The sequence below is a fragment of the Carassius auratus genome, chromosome 26, assembly GCF_003368295.1.
Source record: "Carassius auratus strain Wakin chromosome 26, ASM336829v1, whole genome shotgun sequence".
NCBI lineage: Eukaryota > Metazoa > Chordata > Actinopteri > Cypriniformes > Cyprinidae > Carassius > Carassius auratus.
Window position 1 is genome coordinate 11,774,222 of NC_039268.1, and position 11,097 is coordinate 11,785,318.

The following is an 11,097-nucleotide window of genomic DNA, read 5'->3' on the forward strand; positions in this document are numbered from 1 at the left end:
TTTATATACTCACATTCAGAAAAACTAACAAGTTCATGTATCATAATCATAAGTGTTATAATTTATTACTAATTAGGTTTAATTTGTGTTTTGATTTAATAAAAGAATCTAATACCATATATTATTATAAATTATGTTTAATCTGTTTTTCTATGTCATATTTTTATCTGTTAGCAACACTCATCATGTATTATTATAACTAAGTGTTATAACTACGGAATTAGTTTGAATATCACATTTATGATAAGCATTTTTAAAACTGACAAAAATAACAATGAATTCCTTCTAAAATTGGTACATAGATTGGCCTGCAGATCCATATACCTTTAATATATGATCAATGTAACAAAAAAGACAAAAAATGAACAGGGAGGACAGATGATGGAAAAGAAGGGGTAAAACAGAGAAAGCAACATGCCTGCACTGCAAACTGAGGTAATTGGCAACATAAAGATTGAGACAGTTTTTAAAAAGTACAAGTATTTTCAGTTCAAGCATTATTATTATTATTACACTGACACTATACTGAACTCCCCAATGATCCGTCCGTCACTATAATAACAATTCTCATCACATTGAGAGGAAAAAGACACACATTTACTCTGTCTCTCTCTCTCACACACACAACATGGGCACCACACAAAATGTTTCTCTTTCTCGATCTCTTTCTCTATTTCTCTCTCTTTCACACAAGCCATGCTTTACTCAATCAGAACTTGCTACCTACAGGTATAAAGGAGTCCATAAAAATGTAAAAATACAAACACTTTATACAACAAAATGAAAACTTGAACAAGAAACATTTTCCCTTAACTATGCAGTGCTGGATGGCCAAAAAGATAGTTGCCTCAAAAAGTCTACATGCTACATATGTGTTGCACAAAGTTTGTAAAGCTGCTTTCATCTTTAGCTTTTCAACATTGTAAAAGTCAGAGATCAAGAGGCAACACCGGGTAGGAATTGATGAAGACAGATGTGGGAATTTTTTTTTTATGAAGTGGGAGGACTGACTCCGACAGACAGACACGGACCATCCTGAGAAGGAAAAAGAGAGAACAGAACAATCAAAGGAACAACAAATATCAAGGCTTAATTATATTAATCTAATAGTAATATTTAACTCACTTATTTGGGTGTTTCTTTAACTGTGCATATTTTTGGCCCTGAGGACTTTCAGTAAAAAAAAAAAAAAAAACAGTGATTTTATTTTGTCTGATTAATGTTGAAATACATTTGCAATTGTAATAAATTTGCAATTCATACATTTAGAACCGTATATATTTTTTACACTTTTTATCTATACATAAATCTCAACATTTTTATCAATAAAAATGGGTTTTCTTTCCTAATTTCTTAACATTTTATGTATCATAGACAATTAAATATTTTCACTTTGAATAATATATAAAAATTACAATTTGTAAAAAAAAAAGTTTTACAATTTGTATTTAGGCCAACCTTGATTTTTTCATTTTATAAAAATGTCATCCCAAACATATATATATATATATATATATATATATATATATATATATATATATATGGGAAACCTTTATTTAAAATTTCTAATAAAAATATTTAAATAAGTCTTTTATAACACACATTAAATATGCAGACAATGACCATATTGCTTTCATCGCTGCATCCAGTATTGCAGCAGACTGTAGAATTTCTAAAGTTCACATATGAATGTCCCTCTCACTCTGTCTCTCTCTATAAAAAGGTTTGACCCTGCTGCAGCTTGTTGGTCCTCTGACTGGCCCCAGCAGCTGTCATCCTACTGCCTCAGCACAACAAATACTTTACTCGCCAACTGACCTTTCCACACACATACACACGCTCCAGCTCACACTCACACATGCATACTGTCAAGTGCCAGCAATAGTTGCCACTGTTTGGTATTTCTATGATTTTGTTGATGTGCATCATGAGAAAAACATGATACTTACGTATATTCATTTGCAAAGACTTTACATTCACATTTTGTGTGTATGAGACATTAATTGTTGGTTTCTCTGTAGATTTCTTTCTCATCTTACCTAAACATCTTAGAAAGCGTTTTACTTGCCACAGTGGCCTTTATTCTGCTTGCTGACACTATTCTTTGTCAAGCTGCTTTAATTCTTTAATTGTTCTATTTTGCCTCTCCAGATGTTTTATAGCCTATACCAAATATTGTTAATTTGTCATACCATTATAAAATCTTCACTGTAAGAAGAGAAACAAGTTGTTGAGATTCATACAATCTGGGTCCCACTTTATATTAGGTTGCCTTAACTACTATGTACTTACATTTAAATTAATCATTTAATACAATGCACTGTACATACAGTACGTTTTCTTCATTGTACTTATATTTTTTAAATACCTGCGTGTAATTGCATCCATTTATAATAACCCACCCTTAAACCTATACCACCAAATATGCCCTAAAAGTGTTTTACAACACGAACACAATAAGTACATTGTACTTTTTTTTGTAAGTACATAGAATTTAAAGACAGCTAATATAAATATGGACCCAAATCTATTTTATTCAACAACAAAAAAAGTACACCACACTTGAACATTTATGAATGAAGTGCTACTAAATTGCAATTGCAAACAAATGACGTTTGGCCTCTTTTTTTTTTTTGAATTATGTGTATAATAATTGTCCCAAAAATCTTTACACTGAAGTTTCACAAGTGTCATTTTTAAAAGCAAATTATTTATTTTAGAATTGAAACATTTTTGTTTGCCTTCATTTTCAGCAGCAAATTGCTTGCATTATATATTGATTAAGCTCAAAAAGCTTCAGGGAAAGCAATATTTGTAATAAATGATAATTATATTATAATTGTAATAAATTATACCTGAAGACACTTATAAATTTTTTAGACTATGCACACACACACACACACAGCCATGCAGTGGCCACTTACCTTCCGTTATCGATGCTCCACCACAAAGCTCATGGTTGTGCCGTCAAAGGAGGGAGGAGCAACAATACGAGCACCTTGCTGGGATGTAATACTGATGACAGGTTTAGTGGTGCTGCTGGGAACTGCGGTGCCCTGGGGGATCAGATACATGCCTCCCGTCTCGACCGTGTCTTCTCCCTCCGAGCAGGTGGAAGACTGGGACTGGGGGACCGGGTGCGGATGGGGTGGAAGCAGGGTCGAGGGGTAGACCAAGTAGGTTGGGGGATAGGCTGCCGCAGGTCCGAGGGCGACCGGCGAAACGGACACAGGCACTGGGGTGAGTGATAAAGGAATGTCCAAGTACTGACCAGTCTCAGGATGGTAAAAGCGTTGGGCGGCTGGCTGCATGGGCACAGGGGTGTCCACTAAGTAGTACTGGCCTGTGGAGGGGTCCAGCAGGAGCTTGCGCTGGATGTGAGGCGGTGGGAGGTCCGCTGGGGGGGTAAGGCAGAGTAGCTGGGGTTGAGCAGCAGGTACGGCCGGCAGGTGCATGGCGTGGTGATATATCATGGCCGTCTGACTATCAGGAGACCAAGACTCCATTACGATGGGCGAGCGTTGCAAGGGCTGATGGGAAGGCTTTGGGTGTGATGCTTGTGAGGGTTTCAGTTCGGAAGCGTGAGCTTTGACAGGGATTGTTAGGTAATTGTCAGAATCTGTATGCTGGTGCTCTTTCTGGTGCTTTTCCTCACTTTTCGATTTAGAAGGACAGATTTTCAGCGACAAAGGAGCTTGGTGAGATTGTGTGGAGAGGATGCAGTTTTTGCTTGAAAACATTTGCGGAGTGCTGTCATTTGTTGTATTTATATGTGGCGGTGCTTTGAGGCTACTGCCCAGACTAAAAACACACTTGTCACTGAAAGAATCTGCCCTTTGGGTTACAAACTTAGCCGTGTCTTCCTGGCCGTGAGAACCTGTTGGCATACATGCTTTATCCTTGTCAACACCAGAAAACGTTGTCGCGGTTGAGTTTTCAATGTGCAACTGTGAGCTAGTGTCCGCTTTCCCATATTCATTCTCAAAGTCTGTTTTGATTGTGACTCCTTGCTCCTCTCGCGTGATGAGTGACAGCACGTGACTGTCTGTGATTGGTCGTGGAGCTTGCGTTTTGCGCTTCCATTCGTTCCTATCAAAAAAGTACAGTTGCTCCATAGTTTTCACAGCTGCCTTCAACTTTTCAAGAGCTATTTGATTCGAAACCTTAGACTCGGGTTTCTTCTCGCTGCCTTCTGTTGCTTTTTCTGGTTTTTGTTTTGATGCTTTAGCGTCAATTTTTAAGCTAAGCTCTGGTTGTTCATTCACAGGTTGCTTAGCACAAGGCACTTTGGGTCCAGTGCGCAAGGTTTCACTTTTAGTAGCCCACTCTGAGAGATTTGGTGATAATCTCACCATTTCACCGACATTCTCGCCCGTATTAACAGGCTCGGAGGGTTTTGCAGCATTATTTGTGTTCACAGACTGGCATTTTATTACCATTGGTGTAGGAAATGGTTTCTTGTCAGGTCCCCTATTAACAGGTTTGCTCTCCTCTCGTAATGCTGTGGATGTCATCCCTGATGAACTGGAAGGATTTTCTAGCGCTACAAACCGATATGAGCTTTTTACCAATTTGCGCACATCTCGAACCTGATGAATAGGTGTCTGGAACTTACATTTATTATCTCTAATATCCCTTACCATAAAATGTGGCACTTTTTCTGATATGGTCAATAAATGGCTTTTAGATTCTCTCATCGCCTTTTTAGTGTTGGTGTTATGATTGATATTGGGCCTTAAGAGATTGGTGATATTGAACTGATTGTTTTTGTTTTCTTTAACACTTCGCAGGTGTATTTTGATTTCGGGGGCTTTTTGACACGGTGAGGTTTGGTTTGTGTCCGCAGGGCTACGGAGCTGGTCAGAGCTCAGTTTTCTGCACCCTCCCCCATCTGACTCTGCAAGCTCTCCAGTCCCTTTCAGATTATGTAATGAAAGCCCGACAGCTTCCTTTTCCTTAGGCATAAGCTGCGAGCTAGGGACATACAAGTGAGACATCTTAATCATCTTACTACCCTCGCCCTCAACACTTTCACTGCTTTCCGTCACAGGTCTAATTGAGGTGTCTGACAGTGGCGACTCCTCCTCCAGTGCGTGCTGAGATTCTCCATCATCTTCTGCTTCCTGCTCTCCATCTTTCCAGGTCTTAAAAGCACTCTTTTGGCTGGGGGTCAAAGGAGTCTTTAGTAGTCCGCTTGAGTCTAATTTAGAGGTCATTTCTGGGTCACAGGGTGACTCAGCAGCATGGGAACACAGATTCTCTAGCGGCTGGTCTGTTGCATCACCAATCTCCTCTTGAGAGTGTTCTGAAATCTGTCTTTCCAAGCTTTTCACAGTCTCTTTGCAATCCTTAGCATGAGGGCACACTTGTGGAACGGGATATGTGTCGCTTATTTCACCTCTTTCCATTTTAAGCTCTTGCTCGAACTGCATTTTCTTGGAAATAACATTTTTCAAAAGACTAGAGGCAAAGATGGCTTTCTTGTGGGCATCTTCTGGGGTCTTACCGCTAGGAGTTTCTACTTCACACCCCTCCTTGGCTGGCATGGTTCCGGTAACGTCGGCTGTGGCACTTGACAATGTGGCATTCAAAGCGCGTTTCGCACGCCTCTCGCGCGCAGGTATCCCTGCACCGACGTTACAATTAAAGTTCAAGGTTTCAGTAAGTGTTATAGTTTCACCCGGTTTGCTTCGTAACTCTATTTTCTTCGACGCCTGCTGCGAGTTCAAATTATTCTTCAGCGCCACTATTTTAGTCTGTGGGCTAGTTGTATCAGTTTGAACCATGTCTTTAATGTTTGTAGATTCTGTGCTATTATTTCCCTCCATAACAGGCGTAGAGTTCTTGTGCGCCTCACGTGTCAAAGTGCCATAATTCAAGTCGACTAACGCGGACCATTTGTTAAAACTCAGTCCGTGTTCTGACACCGAGGACTCACTCGAGCTGCTCAAATTGATGGCATCAAAGTAAGGGCAAGCCAAACTCCGGAAGGAGCGCGCGGTGAGGTTACGCACCTCTTTATCAGCATCATCCAGTTCGCTGACGGAACTGGAAGCGCCACTGGAATATTCGTTAATGTCTTTTCCCCTCAGTTTGCTGGCGAGGTGCTGGCGACCCGGAGGAGGGATGAAGTAGCGGTCAAACATGGTCTCGCTTTTGGAGTCAGCGCTTTTAAACGAATAATGACTCCGCTCACCGGCACGTCTGGTGTGAAAGCGGACATTCCTGTGTCCTAACAGACTGCCGGGATCGTTGACCGCGCGCGAAGACGTTTTGATTGACAGGTGAATATGTCCGGGTGAATTTCCAAGCTGTCCGGCGCCCTCATCCGAGCTGGCACATTTGTCGGATTCACAAAGTTCACTTTCGGTGCTGACCAGAGCCCCCGCGGCGGAAAGCTTCGCTGCGCGTGAAGCGAGAGGAACTTTATTGCTCTTGGACTTGCTTTGGATTCTTCCGTGAGTCGTCTCGTCGCTGTCAAATGATGCGTAGTCAACAAATGAATACACCAGATTATCATCCTCGAAATCCCAGCAGGATCCGCGTCCAAGCCCGAAATCCACATCGTGATCCAACTCCGTCAGCTGAATCTCGTGCGTCGTTATATAGTGTGCCTCCACGTCCGCAGCGCTCGCGATGTCCTCGGGTTCGCAGCGACTGTTCAAATACATGTCGGTGTATTGTAACTCCTCCGTTTCATACGAGGAAGATTTTGCATCTTCGGATTTTGCATCCGTTCCCGCGTCCACATAGTCATCTATCAGCGGAGCGCGCCCTCCATAAAGTCCCTCGGAATGGCACTTCCCCGCGTGACAGTCTTTCGATGAACTTTTATCAGCATTTCCAGTCTCCTCTCGCGCCCCAGGACTCTTAATCCCGGAGATGGATGCATCGCCTTTACATTTGAATATTGCCAGCTGGTTCCCTTCGCCTGTGAATGTGACTTTTACTGTCTTTGTGCTGTCTGACTTCATGTCCGATGGATTGCCCAGGTCTACATAATTCGTTTCGCTGTGATCGTCACTTTTGCAGTGCTCTTTCGTGTCTTCCAGAGGCTTTTTTAACGGTCCGGTGTCCTCTCTGCTCGAGATGGGCTTTTGAAGTATCTCCATCTGCTCTTAACGGCGTCCCGCACGGAGATCAGTGGTGTTGCCTCTGACACCGGACCGCTGCACGGTTTGTGTGAGTGAGGGGAGACACTGCGACGACGACGCTAGATGTCGAGAGAGGGAAGGAGAGAGAGAGAGAGAGAGAGAGAGTGAGTCTCACCGCACAGGTATGATCCCCTTACCGCTAATCATAGTTCTAGTAATGATAATGACGTAATGCTATAAATGATGTCTATATAGTTGACATTAACTTGACACTTTTCAGGCTGTACTCTAGGCAAGGAGTAATTAAGGACGTAAAACCAATACGCATAATGCTATTTTAGGATGTCTGGAAATATTTTAACGTTAAAAGGTAAGCTATGTCATGTTAAGCGGTAGGTTTAGTCACTGGGGAATAAATAATTATTATTATTTATGTTCAGTTATTATTCACATACTGCTACTATTAATATAAAAAGTGACATCCTATATTTTACTTACAAAATGTAACTTTGTTCAAAGTTTGTTTAAAAATATCCATAACATAATATCCATTTTACTTTAATGGAATGAACAAACTAAGCATTATAATCAATAGAATCTTGAGGACAGAGAATTCCACCTGCAACTACAAGTAATATTTAATATACATTTCCATGCTGTCCATCCCTTTATCTTTTTAATATTAAAGATACTCCACCCCAAAATGAACATTTTGTCCTTAATCACTTACCCCTATGTAGTTCCAAGCCCATCAAAGCTTTGTTCATCTTCGGAACACAATTTAAGATATTGTGGATAAAAACTGGGAGGCTTATGACTGTCCTATAGACTGCCAAGTAAATTAGACTGTAAAAGTATAGTCCACCTGCCATCAGCGGTTCAACCATAACGTTATGAAGTTACAAGAAAACTTTCTGTATGCAAAGAAAACAAAAATAATGATTTTATCCAACAATTTGTCTCCTCTGTGTCTATCCACATCACCGGAGCACCATTTTGGAGAACACCCACTTGGAATGACATGGGGGTAAGTGATTAAAAACAAAATCTTTATTTTGGTGTGGAGAAACCCTTTAAGGCTTTCATTCAAATTCAGGAACTATGACTATTAATTCAACCACTGTCACAGTTTACCCCAAGCTTCAGACACAGTTATAATTTTAAGGACGGATGTCTCGTAATAATTAAAAAGCTAACATTTACCAAAATAAATGGAAAATTCATCACGCTTTTTTTGCCTTGATAAATTCAATTTCAAATAACATTAGTATAGAATAATTATTTTGATATTCAAAGACATTTTTTAGAATTAAAAAATACTTCTACAATATTTTGTTTTTACATGTGCATCTCTTAATCAATGGCAGCTGTATATGAAGTGTCCTTAATTCACATGACAAATTTTGAGGCAGTTTCCTAGATCAAAGTGATGACACATCACACCCCATTCCCCACTATACAGGTATTATTAGACATCATGTCATAGTCCACAAAGCTTAAAGCAAAACACTGTGCTCAGAAGAGCCGTGGGTCTATTGTGGGCGCTCACCTAGAAGCTAGCTCACATAGCGCGAGTATAGAAACATTTGTTGTCAACTGAATGTTATCAATGTCTGCCTCTGGGCCACAACAGCTGCATGACCATATTAGAGCCAGTGCCCGCTGCCAACCGTTCAGAAAGCAAGTTGGCACAGGGAAAGAGACATGAGAAGTACAAGCCAACAAAGAGAGAGAGAAAAGAACAACTGCAGAGGTGTGAGGGAAATGACAGGCTGAAATCATGCCATCCATTAAGAAAGAAGGCTATACAGACATTTACAATAAATCTAATTTGGTTACATCCAGTCTTATAACAGCACATTAGCCTATAAATCATAGTTTTCAAAATGCAATGTGAAATTTTGACCTGGGTAGCACTTTAAAGTAAATAGTGAAAGATCGGGACTAGAAAGATCGGTGTCATTTAGTATGTTGATTACAAACACAGAGAAATATTAGTAAGGTAAGACTAAATAAAAAGAGTCACAATTAGCTACATCATAAATAATTTACAAACTGACATACAAATAGTATGCCAACATTTAGAAATGCTAACATTTTGTCAAACAAAAATGGAAAATACCCTATACATTTATATATACATATTTATAGTAAGGTTTAAAATTGTAACATTAATTAAAGGATTAGTTATCAAACTTTTTATGTCAATGTTAATTTATAAATATTGTACTGTTCAATTTTAAATAATTTGCATTCATGATACAATACCAAATGTTACTTTATCTGTTTTAAATAGTAAAAACTCATGTGTAGAAATTACCATTTTCCGTAGATAATAAATGCCGTAAAATATTGTTTATTCATATTTTATATAAACTATTGAATTACTAAAAACATGTAGAACTTAAATGGAAAAGAATGATCAATTACTCATATCTGGAAGTACTTGAATGAAGCATTTTACAGTGTTTATCAGTTTAACTGATTAAGAACATTGTTATAAACTTTTAGTTTAACACTAAATAAAATGGAAACTTTTGCAAAAATTGTGGAGTTTTGTTTATTTTGTTTTGCAAAAAAAAAAAAAAGTTCACTTTCTAAGTATTTGCAAGGGGTAGAAATCTAAACTTTTGTAGTAGAGAAAGATGCCAGGCCGCACATACCCCTCCCTGCCAGTGGTTAATCTATCCTCCAGAGCTGTGGAGGAGCCGGGTACGAGGCTATTTGGGACACCTGCTAACAGTATGTAAAGTATTTGCATATGGAGTAAATGGGCCTGCACATCTCGTGTATTACCATCACGTGTGCGAAAGGGTAAAAGATGGATCCACTATGACAGCTGTATATATAACAGACTACACTAAGCAGTTCAGAGCGGCCCTTTTCACACCAGAACGCACGCTGCTTACAAACTTGTCGGTGTCTGAATTTTTAACGACCTCCACAAAGCTGTTAAATTTAGGCAGCTATTTAAAATGCGGACGCCACGCATGCAAGCACTTCGAGATCAGTTACTCACAGAGGGCCATATAAAATAGCAGGTGGCAAATCATGAGTGCCATTAATCAAAGCACAGGCATTAGCGTGGTATGTCCTTCTCTCTTTCTCTCTCACTCTGCTGTGCTTTGCTGGTCTTTTGGCCTTACACTTACCCCAAAGGTCAGCAAAGGTTATGGGACATCAGCTGCAATGCAAAGACAGTAGGCAATTTCTATCTACAAAAATCAGCAGCAATACATGGCACTAAATGTATGTGTTTGTGTAAATGCATCAAGCAACGTACGTGTAAATGCATCAAGCTCTTCTGTAGTTTATGTTCCAGCTCAAATTAAGCTATGCTATATATTATAAATAGTGTGTTTTCAACTGTAACCATCAACAAACAGCAGATCTATTATTACAATACTTGTGTGATTGCAGGTGGACAATTTAGCAGGCAGCTCATCTCATGTCCCTGTGTGCAAACTGTGCATTAGTTGAGTCAGTGTGAATGATGATAAAAGCGTGGGGGGTTTTGGATTTCAGAACTGCTATGCTGAGACTTCACAATTAGGTCATAAGAACGCACCAGGCGTGAGAACAGAAATAAAAATGCCCCACTAAAGGAGCTTGAGGAATGAATTCATTACCATTTGTGAGATTGACACTGTCAAATACTTTTGCATCCGTAGTTTGTCCACAGTTTACATGAGTTTTGACATAGCTTGACAAAATGAACATGCAGGCCTTTAAATCAATGGGAGGAAAATTTACAGTCTGAGGGGGTGAACGTGTCTTTTAAATTATGGTAACAGCTAGAAGAATGGAAAACCAGCCCACAAGCCCTGCTCTCAACTGTTTTCAATTCTGATAATAATAAGCAATGTTTTTTGAGCAGCAAGAGTTCTAAAAGATCATGTGACACTTTTCCATCACAGAAATAAATTAAATTTAAAAAAATGTTAAAACAGAAAACAGGTAATTTAAATTTGAATAATACTTTAAAAAAAGTATTTGTATTTTT

General features: G+C 39.4%; 1 protein-coding gene across 2 annotated transcripts; it reads right to left on the reverse strand.

Annotated features, from left to right (window-relative positions):
• Window positions 1–271: 271 nt before the first annotated feature.
• On the reverse strand, window positions 272–9,780 carry LOC113044331 (uncharacterized protein C4orf54). Of its 2 annotated transcripts, XR_003275871.1 has the most exons (3): window positions 2,925–9,780; window positions 1,126–1,170; window positions 272–1,035 (listed from the first exon to the last, which is right to left on the reverse strand). XR_003275871.1 is itself a non-coding variant. In XM_026204234.1 (2 exons), the coding sequence occupies exon 1, from the start codon at window positions 7,110–7,112 to the stop codon at window positions 2,931–2,933; it is 4,182 nt and encodes a 1,393-aa protein (XP_026060019.1). In that variant the 5' UTR covers window positions 7,113–9,780; the 3' UTR covers window positions 272–1,035; window positions 2,925–2,930. The 2 variants fall into 2 exon arrangements, 1 of the variants encoding a protein (XP_026060019.1); XM_026204234.1 differs by lacking the exon at window positions 1,126–1,170.
• Window positions 9,781–11,097: the final 1,317 nt, after the last annotated feature.